The sequence below is a fragment of the Myotis nattereri genome, assembly GCF_964212035.1.
Source record: "Myotis nattereri genome assembly, chromosome: 3".
In the NCBI taxonomy this organism is placed as follows: Eukaryota; Metazoa; Chordata; class Mammalia; order Chiroptera; family Vespertilionidae; genus Myotis; species Myotis nattereri.
This window is the reverse complement of record NC_138077.1, coordinates 210,321,846-210,337,511: the sequence shown is the minus strand read 5'-3', so window position 1 is coordinate 210,337,511 and position 15,666 is coordinate 210,321,846. Positions and strand designations below refer to the sequence as shown.

Below are 15,666 nucleotides of genomic sequence, written 5' to 3'. Positions count from 1 at the left end.
CAGCCAAAAACCAAAGGATCCAATTAAAAACCGGGCAAAGGACTGAATAGACATTTTTCCAAAGTAGACATCCAAATGGCCAATAAGCTCACCACTGATCATCAAAAACACAGCATCACCTCACACCTCACATCTGGCAGGATGGCTATTATAAAAAAGACAAGGGATAGCAAGTACTGATGAGGATGTAAGAAAGGGAAACCTTGCGCACTGTTGGTGGGAATGTAATTTGATACAGCCACTATGGAAAACAGTATTGAGGTTCCTCAAAAAATTAGAAATAGAACTACTGTATGATTCAGAAATACCACTCTGGATATATACCTGAGGACACGAAATCACTATCGTGAAGGTGTACCTGCACCCACGTTCACTGCAGTATTACTTACAATAGCCAAGATATGGAAACAACCTAAATGTCCTTCAACAGATGAATGGGTAAAGAAAATGTGACAGACAACCTACATACACACAGAGTGTATGAAAGAAGGAAGTTCTGTCATTTGCGACAACATGGATGAATCTGGAGGGCAATATGCTAAGTAAAATAAGACAAAGACAGACAAATATTATATGGCATCACTTATGTGAAATCTAAAAAAAAAAGTTGATTTCACAGAAACAGAGAATAGAATGGTTGCCAGGAACAGAATGGGGATATGGAAACGGGGAGGTATAGGTCAAAGGGTACAAACTTTCAATTACGAGATAAATTAAGTTCTGAGGATCTGATGTAGAGGATGGTGACTACAGTACTGTATATTGTATATTTGAAATTTGCTGAGAGTATATTTTAAGCATTCTCACCACCAACACAATACACAAATTTAGGTATGTGAGGCGATGAAGGTATAATCTTGATCTTGGTAATCATTCCATAATGTATATCACATCCTTATACTGTGTATTTTAAATATATATAATTACATTTGTTAATTATTCCTCAATACATTTGGGGGAGAAAAGTATCTATACTGTGCTAATCAAAACCTACAGTTGCTGAAATTTACTCTTATTGTTATACTAGAGGCCCAGTGCACAGATTCATGCACCAGTGGGGTCCCTCGGCCTGGCCTGTGGCTCTCTGACATCCTGCGAGAGGTCCCAGATTGCGAGAGGACGCAGGCCAGGCTAAGGGACCCCACCAGTGCATGATCAGGGCCAGGGAGGGACCACAGGAGGACTCCAGGGCATGTCCATTCCTTCTGGCCCAGTCTTGATTGGCCGGACCCCAGCAGCAAGCTAACCTACTGGTCGGAGCGTCTACCCCCTAGTGGTCAGTGCACATCAAAGTTGAATGGTTGCTTAGGCTTTTATATATATACACCATATAGGTTAGACACAGTTGAGTAACTGAATTATAAACTTTTTGCAACAAGATTAACATTTAATTTTTAAAAAGTTACTTAAAAAAACACCACCACCATAAGATGGAGGTTCTAAGCCAGGGCCTATGGTTTATTCATGTTCTAGGAAGATTTCTGAGAGTGGACAGAGGGAAAAGGGAGAGTGGCTATTAAAGAATGCACAGAACACCCAGCCACTCACCTACAGGGTATAGGCTCTGATCATAAACACTTTTATTTTTATTTTTGTTTTATTGCTTAAAGTATTACAAAGGGTATTACATATGTCTCCTTTTCCCCCCCATAAACACGTTTAAAGCCTCTCTGTGCAGGCTGATGGACACCAAGACTCAGAGATGAGCACATCATGGTCTCTGACCTTAGGGAGGACAAAACCCCCAGCAGCCAAAGGAGAGAGCAATGTTGTTCTGAGCACATCCTCTAAGATGTGAGACAAGAAGGTATGAATGGTATGAAAAAGAACAGGCCTGAGGGGCAGTTGTTAGAGTTACATGTTCGCTTAGTAAGCACTGGCTCCTGTTTCTATTTTTAATTCTACAGATGTGTCAATTAGAACATTTTCTTAAAATGAGATATGTCAGGGGCTAGGCAATGAAAACATCCAGTTCTGATCAGACGCTCTCTTCTACTTACTGTAGAGAAAGAAAAACAGGTGCTATGAACTGACTGTGTGTCTCCCCAAATCTATGTTGAAGCCTAATCCCCAATGTGATGGTAGCTGGAGGTGAGGTCTTTGGGAGATCTTTAGGCCATGAGGGTGGAGCCCTCATGAATGGGATTAGTGCCCTTATAAAAGAGACCCCACAGAACTTTCCACCATGTGAACAATACCAGAATCCAACCAATCCATCCCTGATCTTGGACTTCCCAGTTTCCGGAACTGTGAGAAAGAAATGTTTGTTGCTTAAGCCACCCAATCTACGATACTTACAGCAGCTTGAACAGGCCACCAGACCTTACCCTAATGCTATGGGCTAACCAAGTAAAGCCATGTATCTGTGTGTGTATGTATTTGTTTCCAAATAATTGAATATCCATTTAATCCTCTGTTTCCCTAAGAAGCTATTACACTTACTGATGTATATGCATTTTGAGGAGATGAGTATAATTTATACTGTCTAATGATAACTCTGATTTGGGGATTGCACATGGATTTAATTTGTCTTGGAGCAGATAGGGGGAAAATGTCAATAGGTAGGAAGACCGATAGATCAATCCAGCAGCAAGAGAAAAATGTTGTCACCTCAGCATAGCTTTTTAAAATAAACATGAAGAATCAGCTATGCAAAGATGTTCTTGTGTACAGCAAACCTAATTCTTTCATAAAGAATTAGGCAGGGCGAGGGGAGGGGGAGGGAGGATGTGAAGGCATGTGCTAGGGCAGGGGCAACCAGGGAGAAGTCAATGGGGGGGGGGGGGGGGGAAGAATACTTATGTAATACTTTAAACAATAAAGAATTTAAAGAAAAAAAAAGAATACGGCAATTCACTCAGTGTATATACTTGATGAGCTTTTAAAAGGTGCACAAATAGTGAAGAGAAAATAAGAGTAGGAAAAATAAAGCTGGAGGCGAGGAAGGTAATACTAGTAGACAAAACAGGTAAGACATCTGTAATTTGTCAGAGGCAGGCCAGTAACCGAGCTGCAAGCTCTCCAGTAGCTACTGTGAGGCAGGGAATTCCATTTATTACTGCAGAGCAAGGTCCCCAAGACCAGACCAACGTAGTGGCTCAGGGATGTACAACCACCACTGGTCTGACCACTGGAAGGGGTTTCCAAGAGGCCCACTAGTGGACTGGGGAGGCTGAGAGAGACTTCCTTAACAGCAGTTTGTTTCTTCAAACTTTCTTCAATGAAAATGTCACCAGAACACTGCAATGGTGCTTAGGAAAAGCAGTTTAGAAAATCAGTAGAAAAATCTATAAATGGAAACAAAAACAGGTGGACCTTCTGGTCTGGAGACCAACTGAAGGGAGGCAGCTGAGCTAAATCAGACTAGGAACATGCCACAGAACTTCCAGTCTTGGCTTTACCTGGGAACAGAGGTGTTTGTTTTCTCAAAGCCAACATTAATCTGTAGGGAATTCTGAGGACTTATTTTCAAGTATATTGCCTTAATAAGTTAAATGACCTTCTTTAACACATTTCCAGGCCCCTGACTATATCCTCCTACTACAAATCTGCATAAACATTAATGCTTCTATGACTTCTCAAATGTGAGAGGAAATCTGGGGTAGGATGTGGAAGGCTTTGGAGAGGTCTCCAACAGAAAAGGTTAGCAGGGAAGTTAAGGTGCAAAACTAGTTATTTGATGTTCAAGTTATTATATTCAGTTACCGGGTTTTCTATTAGTTACCAAACAAGATTGCATTACCTACGACAGAGACGGGAGGAAAAAACACAGGTTTTCACATGTGCTGTACCTAATTGAAAACTGACGCCTACCCCTAGCATGGCAGGCTTCTAAAATAACATGTGGTATTTTAGAAATCAACATTCTCTCCAAGTCCAATTCTGTTGGGCAAAAACATGCTTGTACTGTTTTTGTTTTATCACATTTTAGTGTGTACAGGAACACTTTTAGTGTCTACTCAAAAGCAGAGCTGGCGGAGAACTTGCTATCTGGTTACGCTCTCAAGTAAGTGAAGGAAGCAGCACACACAGCAGCCTGTTCCAGCCGCTCTGGAGGCACTTACCAGCCAGGGGATCGTTCCTACACTATCATGTTGGCATTTACAAGAAGAGAATTAGATCCCAGGGTTAATATTCTCTGGTCATCATTAGGGGAAGTGAGCAGTTCTCCAAGAGCAGGAACTAACATTTCAGGCTGCTTGTAATTTCATAACAGCAGAAAATTTATTAAACAACCTATTTTTTCCGTATCCAGAAGACTCAATACCAGCTTATGAGAGGACAGAACATAACTAAATCAGGGGAAAGGACCAGTGAATCTCAGACATCGCTCTGCCTTCTATAATCACAGACTCCAGAGGAGCACAACACAGGCACCAACATATGTATGGATAAAGCCCGCCCTGCCTTTGGGTGGCCCCTGAGGCACAGGAACCAGCACTTCCCCCTCCTGCCCCAGAGAGCACTACCTAAACCACACTGAAAAGCTATTTTTCTAGGCTGCTATGGAAACAGAGTTGCTTCTAGACTGACTTCATTGGGACAAGTAAGCACAGGTTGGAAAACAAGAGGAGCCCCAGTGCTAAGGATCAAGAGAAATGACAATTAGGGCTGGAATACTAGGGAAAGCCATCTGCATCACAACATCTTATTTAAATGTATCGACCAGACCCGAGAGGCAGATTTCACAGAGCAGAAGTCTCCAAGTGACTCCAGTGAACTGGCGGGAGAAGAGAGGTCATTTGAGATAAAGGCAGCAATTTAAAAGGGTTTACCTGATGAGAGACTCTAGGATGGCGGGGGTGGGACCTTTCTGGAACTCCAGTTCTTTGTAGTGTAGCGCTTTGGCATATGCTCGGCACTTGGCAGCCCTCTCACCCAGCAAAACAATGCCATTGTCGTCTCTCAATGGCAGGGGGCCCTGGAGGAGAGCAAACCCCAGCATAGGAAAATGGCAGGTGGGGCACCAATAAGAGTGGGCTGCGTGGGGGCTTCTCCCCTCCCACCAGCTGGTGCCCTGTCGGGCTCCATTTGAACAATGGGGAAAAGTCTCACCTTGTCACTGTGTTCCATGAATTCAGCCAAGTTTAAGAGGGTTTGTGTGACTTCGGCAATGTCCTGTGAGGTGAGGGCCAACTCGATGCTTCTGATGAGTTCGTCCTGCTGGTCTTCATTCAGCTCAGACCAGCAGGACACAAAGGCAGCGTTGAAGAGGTCCCTGAAGGCAGAGAGGGGTGGAGAAAGAGGTTGGAACACCTCTCATGCCTCTGCCTGGCACAGTCATACCCACCAGTCTATTCCTGGCATCGCTGATACTGGTTATACAGACCAGTGCTGTCCAACAGAACTTGCTGAAAATGGTCATATCTTCCCTGTCCAACACAGTAGCCACTGGGCACATGAACTATATTAAGTGCGACTGAGGAACTGAATGCTAAACTTTATTTCATTTCAACTAAATTAAAATAACCCCTTTGTGGCTACTGATGACTTATTTTATAGTGCAGGTAGACACCGTGATATACAGGGACTGTGTGGGGGCAGGAGGAGATAGAAAAGTAAAAGGCACATTTCTTGGCAGCTTTTGCATCACTTCTCCTCACTGGAAAAAAACGATCAGAAAGGGGACTTCTATCACAGAAGTTGGCAGTCACAGATGCTGAAAATAATCCTCCAATGGTTCTTGGGATGTTTCTTAGACAATGTCCAAATTCCTAAAATTGGAAATGGCAAAGGCAGCATCTGCTACTTCTTTTCAAAATAAAACCAGAATCCTTTTTTTGGATAGTCATAAACAAAATGACAACAGAACTTAAGAAACTGGAAGCATTAGAGGATAGAATCCAAGTCTGTAAGTCTTGAAGGATTGTCTGAGCCAGTCTCTTACAGCTGGGACCTTAGGAAGACCTGGAACCAGAGATGCCATTTCTAAGGTTACTAAAACTAGTTTTAAAAATCATTACAGCATCATATGGGTGGACATATATGCCACCCCTGACATCTGGCCTTTAATCCTACCCCTCTTTTTAGGTGAATGTTGGGGGGAGGGGACTTGGAAACTACAGAATATGCTTATAATGTGTAGGTTTAGCATTTGATGGCTCTGCATTCACTTTTGTTACATTAAAAGATTAAATCAGACCAATGTACGTAATTTTGGAATGTGATGGAAAGAACAATATCTGAAATTCAAAGGATAACACAAAGATGGGAAGAAGTCCCACGCAAATTAAGAAAGAAAGCTTTCTGATTTAGGTCCGAGGCCACATTGGATCCCAAATGAAAATATGTTGCACTAAGAAGATAAACACATATGTGTGTATTTATCACAAGTCTCTTTTGGATGGCATTATGCTCAAAAGTGACTTGGAGTGGAAGAGAGGTACGCCACGCCAGCTAAACATACGAAATCTGCACACTGTGGAAACAGAGAAGTCCTAGGAACTATTTTTAAAGCATGAGAAAAATACTTGAAAGAAATGAGATGAACCAAATCATGGCATCAAAGCAACAATCTCAGGGACCATCACTAAATACACTGCTAAATCACCACCACCTGCTAAATACACTCCAACAGCACACTAGCTGTGCTGCCAAAAGTGAAATGAAATGAAATGCCGTGCTCTTTGCTTCTGGTGAATGAGAAGAGCTATCTGTCCATTAAACCACCATTTTATGCCTCAGTGTAAATAATAATGGTCCACTGTAGAAAATTTTGGAAAATAGGGGAAAAAAATGAAGAGAAAATAATTATTGCTTAAATCTTCCTACTCAGAGATAATCATTGTTGTATTACTTTCTAATCTTTTCCCTATGTACATATGTTTTTAATAGTTTTAAACACACATTTATGCCATTTTGTATTCCATTTTATTCACTTACACTATACTATAAATCTTTTGCATACATTATAACTTTTTATAAACCTAATTTTTAATAACTGTTTAAGATTTACCAGTTAAAAGTGTTTTTCATGGCAAATTCTATTTCCCAAAGATGGCTGAAACGCTCTCTTATTGCATATACTCTTCTAGAATTGTGCTACTCCCCTATCATGGGGCATCCACGGCCCTATCTGTCAATTAAACACTGTCCCTTGAATATGAGTGGGTCTTTGTTGACTATATTCGACTACAGTCTGGCAGAAGTGACACTATGGGACTTCCAAGACTAGGTCATACAAATACTGGTCCATGCACTTCCTTGGGGACACTCACTCTTGAACCCAGCCAGTATTCTCCTAGGAAGCCCAAGCAATCCACCAAGCGATTCATGGGGAGAGGAACCAAGGGCCCTAGCCAGGGCTGAATTTCTAGTTGCTACTCAGCCCCAACTTGCCAGACATATGAATAAGCCATCTTGAAAGTAAACCTTCCAGTCCCCAGATGAACACCCCCACTGACTCTTTGTGGAGCAGAGGTCAGCTGTTTCCACAAGTCCTGCCTAAATTATAGATTCATGAGCCAAATAAAATGACTGTTGTTGTTTTAGACCACTAAGTTCTGGGGTATTTGTAATGCAGCAATAAATAATTAGAAAATATTATTATTGGAAACAGGCTATATTAAACTATTATATAGTTGTTTTCAGAGTTATAAATGACTTTTAATTAAAATTTTGGACCTAAATCTACTAAGGAAAGCCTACCAGCAAGGTTAAAATGGATGCTTTTCCTGCAATATGAGCTTTTCCATTTGCCTTTTTGTGTACTCCCTCCCCACCCCACCAGAAGTTAGCAAGATTAAAACTAATACTTGCCAAACTGGTTTGGCTCAGTGGATAGAGCCTTGGTCTGCGGACTGAAAGGTCCCAGGTTCAATTCTGGTCAAGGGCATGTACCTTGGTTGTGGGCACATCCCCAGTGGGAGGTGTGCAGGAGGCAGCTGGTCGATGTTTCTCTCTCATCGATGTTTCTAACTCTCTATCCCTCTCCCTTCCTCTCTGTAAAAAATCAATAAAATATATAAAAAACAAAAACAAACAAACAAAAAAAACTACTAGCCCTTTTATGGTTGCCTATTACTATTACCAATTCTTGTATGTGATTTTCTATGTGTAAATCCTCTCGAACCGATCTGAGGCTGTGCAGAAGGAGCCCACACATCATACCTGGCCATAGGGTTGTAGGCCTGAGCCAGGGCCCAGCATGAGCGCAGGGAGGGCGATGAGGAGTCCTTCAGCAGCTCCAGGCTCAGCCGCCTCAGCCATTCTAGCCAGTCATCTTTGGAGACCCTTCTGGCAGCTCCCCAGGCCTAATTCCACAGGTGACAATGGAAAACCATCAGCTTCAAGGGCCAAATGTAAAGAGCCCTCATCCATGTAATTATTATCCTACTTCTTTGATTTATAAAATTCCCCCAGAGCACAAATATGAAAGAGTAGTATTTAATTAAAAGCCATAGAGCAAAAACAGCAACCTCTAGAATATACCACAGTATAGAAAAAGCCTGTTTTACCACTCATTTGTGCTGGATTCTATCAGCAAAGCAGAGAGCTCTACAGACCCAGAGAGGATGGGGACTGTCACATTCAGAGTACATTCAACGAATGGCCTGTGCAGTGTGGGAAGGGCCCTGGGCACTCTCTGTATTAGGGCTCTGGCTCATCTGACAGTAGAGTCACACAGGGAGAGGAGAAACGCTCAGGTTCTCAGCATCATGAGTCATATTACAATCAGATGAGCAGTGAGCCCAAGGCACATGGCACCATAGTGGAATGAGACAAAAGGTGTACAGCAGATTTTGTTTTTACTTTCTAGTACATGCCCTCCAATTTTCCTCAAGACTCTGGGCCCTCCAGGCACTGAGAGTTACTCCAGGGGCAGCGTAGGGAGATGGATGGAAAGACTCAGGCTCTGGATACAGGCAGTACAGTGCAGTGACCAACAGCCACACCCTGGATCTCAGCGGCTTGAGTGTAAATCTGGCTGTTTAACCCTGGGCAAATTACTTAACTCCTCTGTGCCTCAGTTTCCTCCTCTGGGGCAAGTCCCTTAACCCCTCTGTGCTTTGGTCTCTGCCTCTGTAAAATAAGGAAAATAGTTCCCACCTCATAGGGTGTTTTAAGGATTAACTAAGTTTATATGTGTAACGGGCTTATAACAGTGGTTGGCACAGCAAGTGCTGTGCACGTAGGTGCCCGTTACTCTGGTCAGAAACACCTGGTTGGAATCCCAGTTCTGCAACTTAGCGGTCATAGCACTCTGGGCAAATTACTTGTTGGCTACATTTGAGCCCCAGTCCTCCTCACCTGCGGGCAATGTTACCTTAAGGGCCTACCTGGGAAAGATGAGCAAAAATGGTTGCGATTATTACAAAAATGACATCTCTTTTGTATTGGCCTGGTCCTAACTACCAAACCCCAAACTGTATAAATATATTCTTAAAAGATTTCTTCAGCAGAATAGACATGTCAGTCCTCCCTGAACTAGGAAATCACTGAAGTTACAGAAGAAGTTCTCAAGTGAAGTGGAACAGGGAGTGAAGAGGCCCCTAGGTGCTACAGCACCTAACCACCACCAACTCAGTCCATCCCCTCCCTGGGATAAACTGGAGATTTGCTGCTGCTTTAAACAAACAAACAAAAAGTTATTTTTTAAAAATTGATTTCAGAGAGAGGAAAAGAGAGGGATAGAGAGGTAGAAACATCAATGAAAGAGAAACATTGATCAGCTGCCTCCTGCACACCCCCTACCGGGGATCAAGTTGGCATCCCAGGCATGTGCCTTGACTGGGAATTGAACCATGACCTCCAGGTTCATGGGTCAACGCTCATCCACTAAGCCACACTGGCTGGGCACTGCTGCTTTTTTATTGAATTTATTGGGGTGACACTGGATAATAAAATTATGTAAGTTTCAGTTGTACAATTTGCGACTGCTTTTGATGAGTTACCAAAGAGTGATATTACACAAATCACTATTTTATACCAGAAAGTGAAGTAGAGATACTAGAAGAGACAAACTAAAAAATTATGTGAAGCATTCTCACTGAGCACACAATGAAAACCCCTGAATTAGAAGGAAGAGTACAACTAGATACTAAAGCAGCCGTGGGCCGGATCCGGCCCGTTTGAAATGAATAAAACTAAAAAAAAAAAAAAAGACCGTACCCTTTTATGTAATGATGTTTACTTTGAATTTATATTAGTTCACACAAACACTCCATCCATGCTTTTGTTCCGGCCCTCCGGTCCAGTTTAAGAACCCATTGTGGCCCTCGAGTCAAAAAGTTTGCCCACCCCTGTACTAAAGACTTGCCTTTTAGACCCTGTTCTGCTGAATGAAATAGAAACATCGGTCCTTTTCTATCCATGGATTTCTAGCTTCCTCCCTACACAATGAGTCTCCGGATAGCTGCACTGTAGTACAAGGCATTTTAAAAGCTAGACACATGCAAGAAAGTATTACTGTCTTTGCCCTCTATTAACATGAGGCTGAGCCTGGCTAAGGCAGAGGCAATTCAGCACAGTGGTTAAGAGACTGGCTTTGGAGTCACACTATTTAGGTCAAATCCTGGCTCCACCATTTTCTAGCTGACATTGGGCAAATTACTTAACCTTTCAGTGCCTCAATGCCCACAGCTGTAAAATGGGGACATTAATAATAGCACCTAACTCATAGGGTTATTGTGAAGATTAAATGAATCAATATACGTAATGTGGCTCACACAGAAAGCACTCAACAAATGTTGGTAGCTGTTACTGATATCATTGTTGTTGTTATCACCTGATCAATGATAGCAGATAGGTCTTAAAAAAATCTTAGCTTAACGGCCAAGTCCTCTACATGGGCCTTTCCCTGTGTTCTTTAATTTAAACTCTCAATTCTCTGCATTCTCTAGTAACTGTTTAGATACCAGTTTCCTTCTGCCACCTGCCTACCGCCTGCTGACTGCTTTGTCTGGTAATGCTGGTACAGGTTGCTGGGATGTCAGCTTACTCATTCAGAAGGTAGACCTAATAGATGATTGTAAGACAGTAAAAACTGCTGAAAATCCTGGAAGGTATTCAACATGTATACATAATGGTTTTCTGTACCATGGAAATCCTCTATTAGCACTGCCAATAGAAAGGTGACTGAGGTGGCAAACTGTTATTTTGAAAGCTGATTAAAACTGGCAACTATTCCAATCCCTAATTGTCAACACATACTAGTACATATGTAGAAGCACAATTTACTTTTTGATGAAATGGAGCTGAGAGGTAGCTCTGGAGGATTTTGTTCAAGGCTTTTGAACTTGATCTCTTCTCTCAGGGTACATAATCTAGAGATTTTTCTTTTTTTGATTTGGCAATGGTTATGCTTATTTTTCCAAGTCCTGAGTAGAAAGCAAAACTTCCTGGAAACAAGCTTGACTATTGGGGAATTTCCTAAAATAGAGACCAAAGCTCTAAAGCAGGGTGGACAGCTGCCTGGTTGGAAGAACATTCTGAACCTAGGCAACTGAAAACATCACGGTGGAAATGGCCTTCTTGCTCAGTCCTTCCCTCAAGTGTGAGGTGTCAATAAGGTGGCCTCAAAACTGCCTGGGAATGCCAGGTGACTGATGACCTTTCTCTTCCTCCTCGAGTCTGGGGACAGCAGTCCAAAGCCCACAGCGGGAAAACTGTCACTCCTGACCCAGGGATCGCTCAGAAGGCCATCTGAAACTATCACACGTCTCTCAGCAGTGGTCATTTTAAGCTGTCTGGGAGGGTAAAGACTGACATCACAGTCAGTAATAAACCCCAAATGTGCTGAACTGTGTGTGAACACATGCCCACAGGTCTGTGCTCACATCTTTATGGGCTTGGCCAAGAAGAGAAGGGTCAGTTGGGACTCAGTCCTGTCCAGTTCCTCACCTTGATCTGCCGCTACACTCTAAGTGCAGCTAGCTGCCTTGGGTCAGCTGCTAACAGACAGTGAGGAATACCATGTTAAACTCCGAACTGCGAACCGCTTACACTCCTCAGAAGCACTAAGGACTAATGCCAAGTGGGAAAAATAAGCAACCTGGTGTATTTACTTAAAAGCCAGTGATATAATTATGATTATTCTGCTCAGATCCATTACAGAGGTTATGAAACTGCCTGTTTGGAAGTGTATGGCTGATGGCATACATCAGCTGGTTATGTCCCAAGCGTTGGTCAGTATAGCTACTCTAAGTGTGTTCTGTGAACCAGTAGCTTAGGCATTTGTTAGAAATGCAAAGTATCAGGCCTGACTTCAACCCACCTGAATCAGAACAAGCATTTTAACAAGCAGTTAAAGCGGTTGGTAAACCCCACGTGCCCGAGAAGTCCGAGAAGCCCTGCTTTAAAAAGCCTGCATCAGTCCCAGTGCTAACTAGGGGGCTCACTGGTTGTGTTTCGTTCATGTAACAAACGTTATTTGCAACAGAACGTTTTATTATCAAAGCACAAAAGGCCACTTTGTTCTTTATTTTCCCTCTAATAAAAAAGAATTATAGCCCTAGCCGGTTTGGCTCAGTGGATACGGAGCGTCAGCCTGCGCAATGAAAGGTCCCAAGTTCGATTCTGGTCAAGGGCACATGCCCAGGTTGTGGGCTTGATCCCCAGTGGGGGACTTGTAGGAGGCAGCTGATCCTCCATGATTCTCTCTCATCATGGATGTTTCTATCTCTCTCTCCCTCTTCCTTCCTCTCTGAAATCAATAAAAATATATTAAAAAAATAAATAAAAATAAAAAAGAATTATAATTCAGCTACCCCAAGAAAGACAAAATGACCTGAGTTGATGGTATCTAGATTTTCAGAAAAATTCCTGGGCTGGTCTTTGGTTGTTTTTAACAAAAGGTAGCAAGCACTGAAAGTTTTGAACAAGACAGAAGAGGAGGGCTTTCCTTTCCAAGTCTCCCAAAAAACGATAGACCTGCCTTTTGGAGGTTGATGGTGCTGACGTGCAGTTTCTTCATGGGTCCCGTTTCTACCGGTCCGCTAGCCAATGCATCGCCTTGGCCACTCCTCAACATTCGATGCTGGTAAATCAAAGGGTCCTCCTCTTCATCGGCCAGGGTGTAGCCCTGCAACCAGAGATTGACAGACAAGACCTGCAACTCCACAAGATGTTCCCAGTTTGGAAAACATCCTTAAGTTCTGCGAGGGTCACATCTTCTGGACGAGCCAGGACTTAGGTAGGCATGGCTCCAAGTATGGACAAAATGAGGCTGTATTCCCCACTGGAGACCAGTCTGTGTTGGTCACCCTAGGTCACTGACAAGCACTGACAGGAGTATGAGCATACAACTGGCACAGAGGAAGCAACTGTGAGCAATGGTGAAGTGATGAGGAGCAGGGGCAGTAAAGAGTCCACAGCCTGTGCCTGTGTGGCCCAAGAGCCAAGAATGGTTTTTACATTTTTAAATGGCTGAAAATATCAAAAGATGATGACTATTTTGTAACATATTAAATTATCAGAGCACTGTATTTTGGTGTCCATAGGTAAAATATTATTGGTATGCAACCAGGCTCATTCGTATGTGTGCATATAGCTGCTTTTAGGAGGCAGTGGCAGAGCTGAGTGGTTGCAACAGAAACCACGTATTAGTAGCCTGCAAACCTGAAAAAAATGTAGTTGTTGTGTGTTGTTTTTGGGTTTTTTTTGCCAATCCCTGGTTGAGAACTAAAAATGTAGATATAGTCCCATAGGTAAGATTAAAAAATACCAATAGGAAAGACAACAAGGGATTTAGAAACAAAAATGAAGTGCAATTCACCTTGACAATTCTGCAGATGAGGACATCATAGCGCTGATGGTTGATTCGGTGTCGCACCAGAACTTTATTCACCATTGGAATGAAAATTTGGTACTATAACAGGAGGAAGGAAATCAGAAACCATTACTTTGGAGAGTGGAAAGTTGAGAAAAGAACATTACCCCCACTACATTATAGCTATTTCTTCTGAGTGTGGGGCTAGCTCTGCGGTATTCAGAAGAATCTTTTCACCCTCTCCTGCTATAAATCTATCCAGATACCTTCATCTGGGTTACTGCAACAGCCTTTTAACAGCCTCTCTGCTTCCTTCGTGGCCTAGGCTATTCTTCCACACGGCATTGAGAGTAATCATTTAAAAATCTTAGGCAGATCACAGTCGTCCTGTGCTCAAAATCCTCCAGAGACTTCCAGTCTTGGCTCTTGGAGTAAAAGCCAAAGTACAATGGCTACAACAATCATGTGCAAATGGCGTCAGAATCACCGCAGGGGGTTGGGGGGCTTATGAAACCAGATTGTTGGCTCTATAGCCAGAGTGTCCGGTTCAGTGGGTCTGCGCTGAGGCCGAGCATCTGCATTCCTAACAGCTCCCAGCTATGTAGATTAGGACACTGCTCATCTGGGACTACATTTTGAATATTGCCAGCCAACACCAAGTTTCCATGCCCCAACCCAGCCCTGCCTTATCTCGGACCTTTTCTAAGCACTTTCCCTGTTTCCTCCTCTGAAGTCTCACTGCTCTTCTGCTGTTCATTGACTCTTCAGGCACGCTGCCATGTCCCACCCTTGCACTGCTATTCCTTCTGCCTGCACCCCTCTCTCTGGGACTGGGCCTTTACTTTATTTAGGCCTCTGCTCAAATGTCAACTTACCAGAGATGCTCCCTATCTACCCTGAATAAAGAGCATCTCTCCCACTCCCTCCACCATTCTTCTGAGACAAACTGCGTGTACTAACTTTGGCTTCGTTGGAATGTAAGCTCTGTGAAAACAAGGACGTTATTCTGTTTATTAGGTTATCCCCAGAGCAGCACTTCACCGGCCAAATAGGTGGCTCAATAAATATTTGCTGAATAAAGGGAGAAAAAAAAGCGCCTATAATTCCTAGTTTTCTGACAGAGTGTGAGGCCTACAGACTGACAGATGGAGAAGTCCAGTCTTCCTCCAAAGGCAGGCAGAAGAGTGTGTCCGCGGAGACTGCCTCACCTTCTTCCCCAGCTGGAAGACGAGGGAAGACAACGTGTCCATGGCTGTGGGACGCAGTTCTGGACACTGGTCCAGGGTTCGAACAATCGGGTGAATGATCCGGGAGGCGTAGTCAGTAAAATCCAAGGACTCTGTCAGGCGGTCCACTGTCTCCAGAGCTGCCCTACAACAATCGCTAACATACAGTAACTGCTAACATATAACCCCAAAGGAAGAGAAGTGGCTGAGGGCTACCTTAGCAATCAGTGCTGAATGGGGAGGGATGGCTTCTGAGGAATTTTGGGTGACATGGATCTAACATATATTTCAGTGGGATGGGGACAGTTAAGATTTCCATAAATCTGGAACATTTCTGGACTAAAATAATGGGAGTTGCAATAACAACAACAAAAGATGGCCTGGGAATTTTAAAACAGGACATTTTCAACAGAATGCTAAAGGCCTGCTGACTATTCGTCCCCAAGAGCAGGTGCTTACTTCCGAGATGGCAGTGGAACTTCAGGGGCATCAAACAGCTTCACGATGGGAGGCAACAACAAGTGAAGATAGTCGTCCAGGTTGGCGCCAAACAGCTGGATTGCAGTCAGCAACTGCAGAGGGAGCAAAGGCACAGCAACGGACAGGTGAGGTCAGGGGTCAAGTACTGAAGTACATGGAGGGGCAGTGCTATGGGGAATTCAAATTCTGTGGGGCCTCCGAAAAGCCTTTGTTAAGTAGCTTTGAACTACATTCTTTCGGCAGCATTTTCTC

At 43.2% G+C, this 15,666-nt stretch overlaps 1 protein-coding gene across 1 annotated transcript in view; it reads right to left on the bottom strand.

The window, feature by feature from the left end:
* Positions 1 to 15,666, bottom strand: part of MTOR (mechanistic target of rapamycin kinase) — a 115,885-nt gene that overhangs the window by 70,075 nt on the left and 30,144 nt on the right. The window contains exons 23-29 of the mRNA XM_081086496.1: positions 15,394 to 15,506; positions 14,917 to 15,079; positions 13,715 to 13,807; positions 12,875 to 13,021; positions 8,110 to 8,252; positions 5,056 to 5,218; positions 4,776 to 4,921 (exon numbers count right to left, since the gene is read on the bottom strand). Of these exons, the coding sequence (XP_080942622.1) occupies positions 4,776 to 4,921; positions 5,056 to 5,218; positions 8,110 to 8,252; positions 12,875 to 13,021; positions 13,715 to 13,807; positions 14,917 to 15,079; positions 15,394 to 15,506 (968 nt within the window). The remainder of the gene's footprint in view (positions 1 to 4,775; positions 4,922 to 5,055; positions 5,219 to 8,109; positions 8,253 to 12,874; positions 13,022 to 13,714; positions 13,808 to 14,916; positions 15,080 to 15,393; positions 15,507 to 15,666) is intronic.